At 35.7% G+C, this 16,159-nt stretch overlaps 1 protein-coding gene across 1 annotated transcript in view; it reads left to right on the top strand.

Moving 5' to 3' along the window:
- The window catches only part of GPHA2 (glycoprotein hormone subunit alpha 2), a 62,148-nt gene that overhangs the window by 34,658 nt on the left and 11,331 nt on the right, over window positions 1-16,159 (top strand). Inside the window, exon 2 of the mRNA XM_053689261.1 lies at window positions 5,107-5,207. Coding sequence (XP_053545236.1) covers window positions 5,107-5,207 — 101 coding nt within the window. The remainder of the gene's footprint in view (window positions 1-5,106; window positions 5,208-16,159) is intronic.

Genomic DNA, 16,159 nt, shown 5'->3' with positions numbered 1-16,159 from the left:
AAAAAAAATTGCCCCAAAAATGTCTCTATTTTGATAAATACTGGTGACATTTTTGATTTCACACATTGCAAGCTATTGCGGAAATAATCGTGACTTTTTAGGCGCATTTTTTCGGGGCTTGATAAATTTTGCCCTAAGTCACACTAAGCCCAGTGTATGCGTTGTTAGTCAGACACATATATATGCTGCACTGTAATTCCCCCATCTTCACTATCTTTTTTCCTCTGCCTGGGAGGTACAAGGGGGGCGAAGACCCCCTTATAAACCGCGTTCCTTTGAGGTTCACTTGGGGTGGATGACAGAAGAATGGTGGGCGCCCCCCTTGAACCCCCTCAGGTGGAGGCAAAAAAGATAGGGGAGATGGAGGAATTACAGTGCCGTGTGTATTTGTCAAGATTTGCTAACTGTAATCTGCGCGTGCTGGGGATTACATAAACGCATTCCACACATTCCTTTCAAACATATGTGGAGTGCGATTACGTAATTGTGAGCATGTGCATGTCGAGGTAGCAAATCTCTACAAGGTAGCTCTTTTCGAAAGAACACTGGCACTTTTATTTTACCAAAAAAGCACTGCTCAACACTACAGTAAAATTTTGCATATCGCATCATTATTATAAAGTACAGTATTTAAGTTATTGATTATTAACCTCTTAATGACGTTAGGACGTTTCATGCTGTTGTGAAATGACTGTGCCTTAACAATTATAGGACGACATGGAACGTTGTAACTTCTGTATGCTCCCCCCTCCGTAAAACTTACGTTTGGATCCAACGTATCAACCTGCCAGGCAACACAGGCAGTTCCCGAGGAGCCAATCAGCGCCATTGGAGCCATGTGATCATAGTGATAGGCAGTCACTGATACAATGTGACAGACAATTATTGGAATCATTGCCTATCTGCGGTTCCCTCAAGCTCTCTCTTTCCTCTGTGTGATCTGAGGTGAGAGAGGCAGCGAGATCACTCCTACAAAGTGTGTTAAACAGTTATATACATCTCTAATAGAAAAAAAAGAACCCTTTAGGTGCTGATCACACAGTTATTGCTAGTGGGAACTGGTGGGTGGGTTGAGGGAGTTGGTGTTTGATTGCTGTATAGATCAATGTGTCAAATTTCCATGTATGAAGATTATTTTGGGCAGACCCCATATTTGACCCTGTAACATCTCAAAACCCCATAAAACCTGTGCATGGGCAGTATTGCTGTACTCATGGGACATGGCAGAATATGAGTGTATTATTGCAGTAAAACCTGAAAGGATTAAGATATTCACAATAGAAAACGTGTGTGTGTTTGGAAAAAATAAAATGTATTTAATTTCTCACACTTATTTGGATTTTATTCATATTAAATTATAATTCAAAGATTGTTTCACCACAGATAATACTGGTATACGCTACTAAGCAGCACCACTGTCAACTCTACTACATAGTAGCAAGACACAGCTAGAGTTTGTTGTATAATTACTATTTGCCAAAGTAATAATAGCTTACGGTAATAAAAATAAGCAATAGTAGTTATTAGACTGCCTTAAGAACAAGTGGCAAACATTGATACTAAATATTTGAGGGAGAAATAAAACTACTAATAATCGAAGACATTCAAGCAAACTGATAACTTTTTCTTAGCTGTAACCGTTGATCGGCTCACAATATCTAACACTATACTTGTGTTGTCTTAAAACGCTGGTGTATTATCTAACTTATATAATCACATCACAATACACTATATTACAAATATAAAAGTATAGCTTTAGTATATGGTTGCTAATTTCAACATAACAATTTAAAGGGATACTACCTTAGAAATCCGGAATTACTAATATCAAAGTTGCACTCTAAAATAAATAAAATCCAACTAGTATATACAAAGCAGACATAAATAAGCAAGCTTCACACATCTGTAAATTAAGAGCATAAGTCCCTGGTGATTAATAATACAATAACAATATATTACAAGGGTATCTATAATCTCAAAATAACCTGAGGCTGAATCTTACTTTTGAAATTTTCTACTGAGCATAAGAGAGCATCTGCCACCTTTCCCATTTACAGTAAATGTACTGCAAGCACATTTGATATAATTCTCACGTTGTAGGGAATTAAATATATAGTTAACGTATAGCCAAGTAATCCTCAAATCGGATACTAAAAGCTAATGCCATAACTAAGCTTCATAGTGATTTCAAATCCAGTATAAACTCATAAGTTGCGGAGCATCATCCCTGCATACTTTAACAGGCAATTTCTCAGTTGTACCTTAAATACAAGCCAACAAATAAGGCTAAAAGTACTTATAAAGTACAATATAATTATCAAACAGTACTGGACTATCACTTGATTTTAAGGACACCCAAATCCCAAACACATCCATAAAGTAATACAAGTCAACAAAAAGGAGAAGTGTTTTTAATAACTGTGGGCACCATAATTACCTAACCATTTGCTGTCTTTTAATAATACTTAAATAAAAGTTATTTTCTATTTGTACTTTTTCTGCAATATATTGTTGAACTCATTATTACACTATCAGAGCATAGAAGCATACTTTTCTGACACACTGACCAACTAGTGAGTAATGTCCTTCTAGTAAATATTGTATTATTATGCTTACACACTGCTCCTTAAAGTGAACTATTGTATATATATATATATATATATATATATATATATATATATATATATATATATATATATATATATATATATATATATATATATATATATATATATATATATATATCAATTGATATTTATAGTGACAAGGCACTTAAGGAGAGACTAAAAATCTGTAATAAATATTAAGGTTGCTATTTTTTGCTAAACAAATTATAATTCATATCTAAATATTTGATTTTAAAAGAAAACTGTATTTATTCTCTAAAAAAACCAATATATAAAGAATGTGAAAGAGGTAAATTATGGTTGAACAAATATAGCTCAAATTCTAGGTTCTGTTTACGTTCAGAACTTGGACAATTGCCTCTGTCCGTAAGGGGTTAAATATTCGTCAAAATTACACAGCCTAACATTTTCTTTTAGTGTATAGATATATCTTATCCTTCTGCAGTGCTATGTGTTCATTATCAGTTTGCAGATTTTCGGGTATTACGATACAGTGTATTCATTATCATTGCATAGCTGTTCTTTGTTATTATTTGGCGTATTGTAATAATTTCATCAACTTTCAGATAATGAATTAAATCTTTTTTTTCCACCTTCTTGCACTTGACAGCCCGAGGGGAAGGAGAGGTATTAGAGATGGGAGTTTTAGGGTGAATGAGGTGTGAATGGGCGTGGCTGAGCAATGTACACACAGTATATATACTCTTTAATACAAGAGAAAGGAGCAAGCGAAATCTGAAAATCTAATACTCCTCTACAAGGTAAGAAATTGCGCAGCGCCGTATTCTATATTTCTTTGCTTCTGTAGTATAAAAAGGCAAAATAGATGGTAAAGAATAGTTGTACCAAGAGAAAGATTTGGGCATCATTAGGAAAACCAACTGGTAAAGGGAGACCGACTGAGATCTTTTAAATGGGCACAATGCCTCTCATGCTTCTTTTAACACTGGTACAAGGGGATAATGTAAATATCACTATGAAAAGAAAGACAGCTAATGTTATCAGGGCTGGTTTAGTCAGACAGTTTATTTACTACCATCTCTAGTATAGGGATACAAGTACTGTACCTTGTGGCTATACATAATACAGCTCAGCACGCTGACCGTATAAATATTACGTATACAGTTTTGCTATCTCCTGCATTTGCACAGCGAAATCAACCCTGGCACTTCTAAAACAAGGAGGGAGATTTGGGTATTTTAAGTGAGATAAATTGGTCCCTAGATCTTAGTCACAAGGAGTTAATGGGGCCGATTTATCAAGCTCCGTATGGAGCGTGATGCTCCTGTTTCCGTGCGAGCCTTCAAGCTCGCCGGAAACAGAAGTTATGAAGCAGCGTTCTAAAGAGTTGATTGACACCCCCTGCTAGCGACCGATTGGCCACAAATCTGCAGGGGGCGGCATTGCACCAGCAGTTCACAAGAACTGCTGGTGCAATGGTAAATGCCGACAGCGTATTGCATTTATTGATGTGCGGCGGGCATGATACGCCACATCGTATCATGTTCGCTCGCAAATCAATAAATATACCCCAATGACTGGTCTGTAGCGCAGAATGCAGTCTGTCATCTCTATGATTAAAGGGACTGGAAACCCCAAATGTTTCTTTCATGATTTGGATAGAATAACTTTCCAATTTACTTGTATTATCAAATTTGCTTTATTCTCTTGTTATCCTTTGTGAAGGAACAGCATTGCACTACTGGCAGCACATCTAGTCAGCCAATCACAACAGACAAATGTGTGCAGACACCAATCAGTAGGCAGCTCCCACTAGTGTAGGATATGTGCGTATTCTTTTTCAACAAGGGATACCAAGAGAACAAAGCACATTTGAAAATAGAAGTCAATTTAAAAGTGTCTTAAAATGACCGGCTCTATCTGAATCCTGCAAGTTTTATTTTGAATTTCCTATCCCTTTAAGGAAACCAACCTTAAAAGGACAGTAAAGTTGAAATAAAAAATTCATGGACCAGATAGAACATGCAATTTTAAGCATCTTTACAGTCTACTGCTGTTATCACATTTGCTTTGCTCTCTTGATATCCTTTGCTAAAGAGTAATACTTAGTAGTCTCAGGAGCAGAAATGTACAACTGGGAGCTAGCTGAACACATCGTGTGAGCGAATGACAAGAGGAAAATATATGTAGCCACCAACTGGCAGCTAGCTCAGCCTACCTAGGTATATTTTTCAACAAAGGGTACCAAAAGAATAAAACAAATTTCATAAACAAAGTAAAATTGCATGCTCTTTCTGAACTGTGAAAGATGAGTTTTGACTTTACAATCCCTTCAATGCTTGCTATATGCAGATAAATCACTACGTCTAAATACCAGTAGCTTTATAGAGCTAAGTAGTGTTAGATTATGACCCTGCAACAGGTGTGCAGGCACAAGGGACAAGTGTTCACCATCACTAATTCTTAAGGTATAAATGATGTGGTTTGTTTTACCACTAATAAATATTCTCTATTGCAGATACATCACTATGATCCTTCTATCAGCCCTTTGTGTTCTTGCTGCAGTCATGTCCGAGACACAGAGTTATGAGGGCGGCACTCCAGGATGTCACCTTCATCGTAAGTGACAATTTTTACTTCAATACAACAAGCAAAAAGGAATGTTTAGTATGGACATATTAGTGTAGTAAGAGTGTTAAAGGAAATAGCTATTAATCAGACCATTCAAAATTAAGGTGACAGAAATAGAAGACCTGTGTGTGTGTCACAGTGCCACTGCTGTAAGGGACAGAAACAGGAGACCTGTGTGTGTGTCACATTGTCACTTCTGTAAGGGCCAGAAATGCGAGACCTATGTGTGTCACTGTGTCACTGCTGTAAGGGACAGAAATAGAAGACCTGCATGTGTCACAATGCCACTGCTGTAAGGGACAGAAATGGGAGACCGGTGTGTGTCACAGTGTCACTGCTGTAAGGGACAAAAATGGGAGACCTGTGTGTGTCACAGTGTCACTGCTGTAAGGGACAAAAACGGGAGACCTGTGTGTATCACAGTGTCACTGGTGTAAGGGACAGAAATGGGAGAACTGTGTGTGTCACTGTGTCACTGCTGTAAGGGACAGAAATGGGAGACCTATGTGTGTCACTGTGTCACTGCTGTAAGGGACAGAAATGGGAGACCTATGTGTGTCACTGTGTCACTGCTGTAAGGGACAGAAACAGGAGACCTATGTGTGTCACTGTGTCACTGCTGTAAGGGACAGAAATGGGAGACTTGTGTGTATCACAATATCACTTCTGTAAGAGACAGAAACATAAGACCTATATGTGTCACAGTGTCACTGCTGTAAGAGACAGAAACAGGAGACCTATGTGTGTCACTGTGTCACTGCTGTAAGGGACAGAAACGGGAGACCTGCATGTGTCACAGTGTCACTGCTGTAAGGGACAGAAACGGGAGACCTGTGTGTGTCACAGTGTCACTGCTGTAAGAGACAGAAACAGGAGACCTATGTCTTTCACATTGTCACTGCTGTAAGGGACAAGAACGGGAGACCTGTGTGTGTCACAGTGTCACTGCTGTAAGGGACAAAAACGGGAGACCTGTATGTTTCACAGTGTCACTGGTGTAAGGGACAGAAATGGGAGAACTGTGTGTGTCACTGTGTCACTGCTGTAAGGGACAGAAATGGGAGACCTATGTGTGTCACTGTGTCACTGCTGTAAGGGACAGAAATGGGAGACCTATGTGTGTCACTGTGTCACTGCTATAAGGGACAGAAACAGGAGACCTATGTGTGTCACTATGTCACTGCTGTAAGGGACAGAAAAGGGAGACCTGTGTGTATCACAATGCCACTTCTGTAAGAGACAGAAACATGAGACCTATATGTGTCACAGTGTCACTGCTGTAAGAGACAGAAACAGGAGACCTATGTGTGTCAGGGTGTCACTGCTGTAAGGGACAGAAACGGGAGACCAGTGTGTGTCACAGTGTCACTGCTGTAAGGGACAGAAACGGGAGACCTGTGTGTGTCAGGGTGTCACTGCTGTAAGGGACAGAAACGGGAGACCAGTGTGTGTCACAGTGTCACTGCTGTAAGGGACAGAAATGGGAGACCTGTGTGTGTGTCACAGTGTCACTTTTGTAAGGGACAGAAACAGAGACCTATGTGTGAGTCACAGTGTCACTCCTGTAAGGGACATAAACAAGAGACCTGTGTGTGTCAGGGTGTCACTGCTGTAAGGGTCAGAAATGGGAGACCTGTGTGTGTGTCACAGTGTCAGTTCCGAAAGGGACAGAAACAGGAGACCTGTGTGTGTCACTGTTGTAAGGGACAGAAACGGGAGATCTGTGTGTGTCAGGGTGTCACTGCTGTAAGGGACAGAAACAGGAGACCTATGTGTGTATCACAGTGTCACTGCTGTAAGGGACAGAAATGGGAGACCTGTGTGTGTCACTATGTCACTGCTGTAAGGGACAGAAACAGGAGACCTGTGTGTGTGTGTGTCAGGGTGTTACTGCTGTAAGGGACAGAAACAGGAGACCTATGTGGTCACTGTGTCACTGCTGTAAGGGACTAAAACCGAAGACCTATATGTGTCACAGTGCCACTGCTGTAAGGGACAGAAACAGGAGACCTATGTGTGTCACAGTGTCACTGCTGTAAGGGTCAGAAAAGGGAGACCCATGTGTGTCACAGTGTCACTGCTGTAAGGGACAGAAATGGGTAGGAACCCTCTGGGTCACATATTACCTCTGCTGTAGAGAGACCTTTTTATATCATATCTGGCTATATAAGTCAAGAAATCAAATAGCTGAGACAAATCCTTTGATCTCCTGTGTAACTAAGTAAAAAGAATACTGGGTAACTAAATAAAAAGAATACTGTGTAACTAAATAAAAATATAACTGTGTAACTAAATAAAAAGAATACTGTGTAACTAAATAAAAAGAATACTGTGTAACTAAATGAAAAGAATACTGTGTAACTAAATAAAAAGAATAATGTGTAACTAAATAAAAAGAATACTGTGTAACTAAATAAAAATAATACTGTGTAACTAAATAAAAAGAATACTGTGTAACTAAATAAAACGCATAATGTGTAAATAAAAAGTATAATGTGTAACTAAATAAAAAGAATAATGTGCAACTAAACAAAAAGAATACTGTGTAACTAAATAAAAAGAATACTGTGTAACTAAATAACTAAATAAAAAGTATAATGTGTAACTAAATAAAAAGAATACTGTCTAACTAAATAAAAAGAATACTGTGTAACTAAATGAAAAGAATACTGTGTAACTAAATAAAAAGAATAATGTGTAACTAAATAAAAAGAATACTGTGTAACTAAATAAAAATAATACTGTGTAACTAAATAAAAAGAATAATGTGCAACTAAACAAAAAGAATACTGTGTAACTAAATAAAAAGAATACTGTGTAACTAAATAAAAAGTATAATGTGTAACTAAATAAAAAGTATAATGTGTAACTAAATAAAAAGAATACTGTCTAACTAAATAAAAATAATACTGTGTAGCTAAATAAAAAGAATACTGTGTAACTAAATAAAAAGTATAATGTGTAACTAAATAAAAATAATACTGTGTAACTAACTAAAAAGAATACTGTGTAACTAAATAAAAATAATACTGTGTAACTAAATAAAAATAATACTGTGTAACTAACTAAAAAGAATACTGTGTAACTAAATAAAAATAATACTGTGTAACTAAATAAAAAGAATAATGTGTAACTAAATAAAAACAATACTGTGTAACTAAATAAAAACAATACTGTGTAACTAAATAAAAACAATACTGTATAACTACAGTAAATAAAAAGAATACTGTGTAACTAACTAAAAAGAATACTGTGTAGCTAAATAAAAAGAATACTGTGTAACTAAATAAAAAGAATAATGTGTAACTAAATAAAAACAATACTGTATAACTACAGTAAATAAAAACAATACTGTGTAACTAACTAAAAAGAATACTGTGTAACTAAATACAAATAATACTGTATAACTAAATAAAAAGAATAATGTGTAACTAAATAAAAACAATACTGTGTAACTAAATAAAAACAATACTGTGTAACTAAATAAAAACAATACTGTGTAACTAAATAAAAATAATACTGTGTAACTAAATAAAAACAATACTGTGTAACTAAATAAAAAGAATACTATGTAACTAAATAAAAACAATACTGTGTCACTAACTAAAAAGAATACTGTGTAACTAAATAAAAATAATACTGTGTAACTAAATAAAAAGAATAATGTGTAACTAAATAAAAACAATACTGTGTAACTAAATAAAAACAATACTGTGTAACTAAATAAAAACAATACTGTGTAACTAAATAAAAATAATACTGTGTAACTAAATAAAAACAATACTGTGTAACTAAATAAAAAGAATACTATGTAACTAAATAAAAACAATACTGTGTCACTAACTAAAAAGAATACTGTGTAACTAAATAAAAACAATACTGTGTAACTAAATAAAAAGAATACTGTGTAACTAAATAAAAAGAACACTGTGTAACTAAATAAAAACAAAACTGTGTGAGATTTACCTTCTGAAAGAGGCTGACTTTGTCTAGTTTCATCATTTCTATGCAGCTAATTGACTACAAGATGGAAAAATCAGAGAGCTTTAATAAATCAGCTGCATAGAATAGCAAAGGAACTGGTGAAGCTAGAAAGATTATTCAAGAACTACAGGTACAGGTGGTTGGAGTTATTGACATGAAATGCTTTGTCAGATGCATCATTGTGTACAACAAAGGATCTTTGATCCCTTGTTATTTTAAGAAAAGATTTTAAGTAAGGATAATAAGCACTTCATTTATTGATACATGTTTTTATTGGAGCCTGGGGTTAAATGTGCAACCCATCTGGCAACAGCTTTCTTGAACAGCAGAAACAATAACATGAAAGCCTCATGCTCATATGGCAAAGTAATACGTTATTAAACTAATAGCACAAGCTTCTCTAAAAGGCAAAAATGTTAACATATGAATAAATCCAATTACATATTAGAATGAAGATTTATCATCTCAATGTCTCTGACTTGATAAAGGTCTATTTAAATGTGCCTAGTGAATAGTGGTGATTCTAGGTGGTGCTGGTTTTGCTTGTGGTGCTACGCTCCCCATTCCTCAAAAAAGCTAGCTAGCTGCCTTATTTTAAAGGCCAGTGGCTTTTTAAAAAAAAAGTTATTCTACAAACAACAAGGAGATAAAGGTAGAATGGGGATAAAAAAAAAAGATGAATACATAAGGCAGATAATGACCCCTCTCTATGTACCTGCACTCTTGAAATTTGGCTTTTTGCACCCCTTATCTTATGGCCTGAAATTGCTCCGTGCCTCTGAGCATTAGGGTTGCCAGATTTTCTCTATAAAAGTGCTGGACAACTATTGCCTGAGGGTGCCTGAATATTTGTGGGGCACACAATGACCATTCCCCAAAATTCCCTAGGTGCCTAACCCCCACCATATATAAAACATAAAGCAATTTTTTTTTTCCTTGGCTACAAGTAACAAACAAAGTATTCCACCTAGACCAAGTGGTAATTGCTTCAGGCCTCCAGCAAGCACTGCACTGAAGTTTTAAAGATATACGTAGAAGCCAGCAGACAATGTGCATGCGCAATAATGGAGCATGAGCAGTGCCACTTTTCTGATGTTGCATATGTAAAGAATCCAGGTATAGGCGACCTTTAAACATATATACAATGCTCAGGGGACTTAAATTACAAGAAGATAATTCTCTAAAGTGTAAGGACATTTTGTTATTGCACTGCTTGTTCAACACCTGCAATGTGGGTTTAAACACATAATTAAAATTAGGTCCAGAGCAATGATGTACTAATGGCACCAAACTAAACACAAAAAGGCATATATGTCCAGCCACTAATCAGCAACTGGCCCCCAGTAATGCATTGCTGCTACTGCGCCTATGTAGGTATCCTTTTCAACAAAGGATAGAAAGAGAATTAAGTACATTTAATAATAGAATTAAATTGAAAAGTCTCTTAAAATTGCATGCTCAAAAGGTGTTCGACTCAATCACCTGGGACCATTTTATACTATGCATACTATACATATGCGATCGCATTTTCGATGTTACTGGTAAATGGCTCAACCACAACACCTTTCCCTGTCACCCCGGGAATGTGACAAGGTTGCCCATTCTCTCCCCTTCTTTTTAACCTCGCAATTGAGCCATTGGCTATAATGCTTAGGAAAAAATTAAAGGGAATTCCTCTTGGAGATAAGTGTCTTAAATTATTACTCTATGCAGATGACTTGCTATTATTCCTCAACAACACCCAAGTAGAGATACCTAAGATTTTAGATATAATCTCTGAATTTGGGTCTTTCTCGGGATACAAAATTAATGTAACCAAGTCAGAGTCATTATGGTTAAGAAAGTCATTACAGACAGACTATGTACCCCTTTTAAAATTGCAGAAAACTTTCTAACATATCTTGGAATCAAAATTAGCATAAATTCTTTGAATTGGTATAATTTGAACTATCCCCCTTTATTTTCGAAAATTAAAACAGATCTGATGAAATGGGCTAACCTACCTCTGACGATTACTGCAAGAATCAATTTAATCAAGATGATTGTGTTACCCAAAATGTTGTATTTGATGCAAAATATCCCTATTCTTATATATAGGACATTTATTTGGGGATCTGGTAGAAAGCCTATAGTTTTGTATAAATTAGCCCAATTAAGACAATTTGGGGGATTAGCACTTCCTATATTTCCTATCTACAATAGCATTTGTTTAGCGAAAGTAGCCATGGATTGGCTCACGGGTGGGAACTATGTTGCCTTCTTAGAAGTGGAACAAAAGTTAACTTTCCCTTTTTCTTTAAGTGCCTTATTGCGTTGTCCCAGTAAATCTATCCCAAATAAGATTAAGAAAAATATACTATATACCATATCATTAAAACTTGGCAATCTATCCGGATTATTTTAAAATGTAATCCTTTCATCTCTGACTTACTACCTATTACAGGAAATCCATGCTTTATACCTGGCCTTAATAATATATTATTTAACAAATGGACTTCATCTGGGCTGTCCTTTCTAGTTCAATTTCAGGAGGCTGAAAATCTTAGGGTACACATTTTTGCAGATCTTAAAGAACGCTTTCAATTTAGGAATACAGATTTCTATGCATATCTGCAAGTTCGGCATTGGTATTTTGAAATAATCAAAGACTGTAACATGGAATGGATACACTTAGGCATTAAAATGGTCCTCTCTCTATACAAATTGGGTAAGCACTCTATCAGCTATTGGTATAAAATGGCTATCAGAACTGGGTGAGCTTAATGTGCTTGATATTTGTTCAAAATGGTGCGTAGCTATTCCAATATTAGATGTAGATAAAGTGAAACATAGTATTATATCCATAGAGAATGCTACTCTATCCGCAATGTGGCGGGAATCTCATTTTAAAATTTTAAATAGAATATATGTCTCTCCTGCCAGAACTAATAAATAGTACCCCATGTCTCAAAATCTATGCCCCAGATGTAGCTCTTCTGAGGCTGACCTGGTCCAAATGTTCTGGAGCTGTCCGAAAATCCAACAATTATGGAAACGTATGCAATTCTGGTTAAGTAAGGTGCTATCCACCCAAATTGTGCTTGAGCTACAACACATCCTTTTCTTAATGGATGCAAGGGACAAGATATACAATGCCGACTTTATCAATACAACGATTCTAAGAGGGAGATATCTTATCTTAAAGAACGGGAAGAAGAATAGGGAACCAACTATTAACAATCTAACGTTTCTATTACAACCACGACTTATAATAGAACAGTTTGACAATGCTAACAACTCAGAAACGCAGCAAAACAGATTTGCCTTAAAATGGCTGGACTCACAAAAGCAGCTTCTGATCCCCCTACAAAATCTAGGAATAAATTAACAGGATACAGAGGATTGTATTTTTTCTATTCTCCCCCGACAGACCTGTACGCTAACTGGTAAAGGTTTTAATATAATTTCACTCTTCTCCCACTCTTCTTACAATTAAGAGAACTAGAACTAATTATTTAATATCATTTGAGAATATTGCTGATAAAGTATACCATATGGTTTAGAGATTGTTAATTAATGGTGCTCCAAATCTATGTCGAAAACCCATTCAAAACTGTTATTTATCTTTGGATAGTGCGCACTGGGTTCTAGCATATACATGTATATTATTACTATTTTTCTTATAAGACATTGTATATGTTTGCACTTATGTTTTTATTGCTTGACCTTAATTAAAAAAGTAAATGATAAATTGCATGCTCTATATACACCATGAAAGTTTTAATTTTGATTTGGTATTCCTTTTTTTTTTATTTATTTTTTTATTTTTACTGGAAAACCAGTGGAATCATTGAACTGTACAGGTGAATACTAGACACCTGGCAACCTTATTAAAGGGACAGTCTAGGCCAAAATAAACTTTCATGATTCAGATAGAGCATGTAATTTTAAACAATTTTCCAATTTACTTTTATCACCAATTTTGCTTTGTTCTCTTGGTATTCTTAGTTGAAAGCTTAATCTAGGAGGTTCCAATGCTAATTTCTTAGACCTTGAAGGCCACCTCTTTTGACAATGCATTTGAACAGTTTTTCACCACTAGAGGGTGTTAGTTCACGTATTTCATATAGATAACACTGTGCTCGTGCACGAGAAGTTATCTGGGAGCAGACAGTGATTGGCTAAACTGCAAGTTTGTCAAAAGAACTGAAATAAAGGGGCAGTTTGCAGAGGCTTAAATACAAGATAATCACAGAGGTACAAAGTATATTAATATAACAGTGTTGGTTATGCAAAACTGGGGAATGGGTAATAAAGGGATTATCTATCTTTTAAAACAATAAAAATCCTTGTGTAGACTGTCCCTTTAAGTATGGATGCGTAGATATACTTTACTGCTTGTGCACTGAATTTTCTATAAAGTAGATGCTAACCCAGGCTGGTTTTTACTTTAAATAGATTTATAACCAGCTATAGAAGCTCCTTGGAGACTTCAGTATACATCTAAAATGTTGGGGCTTGGTTAGGAGTCTGAAAATCAGCACAATTTTATTTAAAAATAAGCAAAACTATACATTGTTGCAAATCTAGTGTGTAATGTCCCTTTCAATAGTCTCCTGCCAGTTACATTTTTAAAATGTCCTATGTTCTATACATTACAAATATGAGCCATAAGGACTGCATATGCACTGCCCTATGTGTTACTGTGGCAGCCAGTAAACAAAATGATTGTCTTAGATGTTACTGCCAGTAATCAGGACATTAAAACACGGCTCTATATGTGTTACTAGCAGCAAAAGAGGTGAAACCGTTAAAGGGAAAGTGTACTGTAAAATTGTGTAACTTTAAAGGGACATGAAACCCAGTTTTTTTCTTTCATGATTTAAAAAGACCATGCAATTTTAAACAACTTTCCAATTTACTTCTATTATCTGATTTGCTTCATTCTCTTGATATCCTTTGTTGAAAAGCATATCTATTAGGCTCAGTAGCTGCTGATTGGTGGCTGCTTATTGATGCCTTGTGTGATTAACTCACCCGTGTGCATTGCTATTTCTTCAACAAAGGATATATAAAGAATGAAAAAGGGTGTGTGTACAAGCGCTAAGGTAATCCCCAAGCTGTATCCAAACAGAGATCCTAACCAACCTCCAAAAAATATGCACAAGTAGTAAGAAGTGAATACAGCGCCAACAAGAGGCCAAGGGATAAATATACTCACAGAGAGATAAAAGAAGATTATTTAATGAACCATGTTAAAAAGCATCAGTAATAAAAGACTATATATAAAACATGTAAAAAGCACATATAAATAAAATTACAAATACAGGAATATCTTACAGAAGCGGCTCAAAGGGCCAAAGCTGATAATTACAATAAAAACAGAGGTAATAACAGGTGATCAGTGTGAGTGGTACACCAGAATAAGAGTGTATACTAATAAAACAGAATTAGCCTAAGTACAACTGTAGCAAGTGCATCAAGCAAAAAACTAATAAACAATAATACAAACAATAGTGTTCAAAATTAGTGTTACAAAAATAGTGTTCCAAAAAATAGAAAAATGCACTGCAGTGCAAAAAAAGGGGGGTAGCAAAATAATTGTATAGATACAATCAAATAGTGAGTGAGTGCAAATGGATATAAAAATGCTAGCTACTTAATCCAGTGAGGTTAAGATATAATTAAATAAAATACACAATATGCAATAACATAGAAAATAAAATACACAATATGCAATAACATAAAAAATAAAATATAAAATATAATCCAAAAAAGTGTTCAAAAAGTTGATCAACAAATGTTAGTGAAGAACAAAAATAAGTCAATCAAAACTAAAAAATGGAAAAAATGGGTGATGAAAAGCAAGGTGAAAGTGAGGAAATTGATTCTTTCCAATGTTAGTTACTTTAACAGATCCAAATTCCTGAGTGTGGTTGCTGAAGTAGCTGATGGGATCCTAGCACCTGTCAGCTGCTCCTATGGTATCCTAGTCTTGAGAAAGGCCCTTTTTTGAGGGCAGAAACGCGTTGACATATTGGTAAGCATTACTTTAATCTTTACTTCATTCTCATATTGGATACACTATGTTGTGAATTTCTTTTTTTACAGGGACACTTTTTAGGATACCATAGGAGCAGCTGACAGGTGCTAGGATCCCATCAGCTACTTCAGCAACCACACTCAGGAATTTGGATCTGTTAAAGTAACTAACATTGGAAGGAATCAATTTCCTCACTTTCACCTTGCTTTTCATCACCCATTTTTTCCATTTTTTAGTTTTGATTGACTAATTTTTGTTCTTCACTAACATTTGTTGATCAACTTTTTGAACACTTTTTTGGATTATATTTTATATTTTATTTTTTATGTTATTGCATATTGTGTATTTTATTTTCTATGTTATTGCATATTGTGTATTTTATTTAATTATATCTTAACCTCACTGGATTAAGTAGCTAGCATTTTTATATCCATTTGCACTCACTCACTATTTGATTGTATCTATACAATTATTTTGCTACCCCCCTTTTTTTGCACTGCAGTGCATTTTTCTATTTTTTGGAACACTATGGCCTAGATTTGGAGTTCGGCGGTAAAAGGGCTGTTAACGCTCCGCGGGCTTTTTTCTGGCCGCACCATAAAATTAACTCTGGTATCGAGAGTTCAAACAAATGCTGCGTTAGGCTCCAAAAAAGGAGCGTAGAGCATTTTTACCGCAAATGCAACTCTCAATACCAGAGTTGCTTACGGACGCGGCCGGCCTCAAAAACGTGCTCGTGCACGATTCCCCCATAGGAAACAATGGGGCTGTTTGAGCTGAAAAAAAACCTAACACCTGCAAAAAAGCAGCGTTCAGCTCCTAACGCAGCCCCATTGTTTGCTATGGGGAAACACTTCCTACGTCTGCACCTAACACTCTAACATGTACCCCGAGTCTAAACACCCCTAGCCTTACACTTATTAACCCCTAATCT

This window comes from Bombina bombina, chromosome 7 (assembly GCF_027579735.1).
Source record: "Bombina bombina isolate aBomBom1 chromosome 7, aBomBom1.pri, whole genome shotgun sequence".
In the NCBI taxonomy this organism is placed as follows: Eukaryota; Metazoa; Chordata; class Amphibia; order Anura; family Bombinatoridae; genus Bombina; species Bombina bombina.
This window is presented reverse-complemented; position numbering and strand designations above follow the sequence as displayed.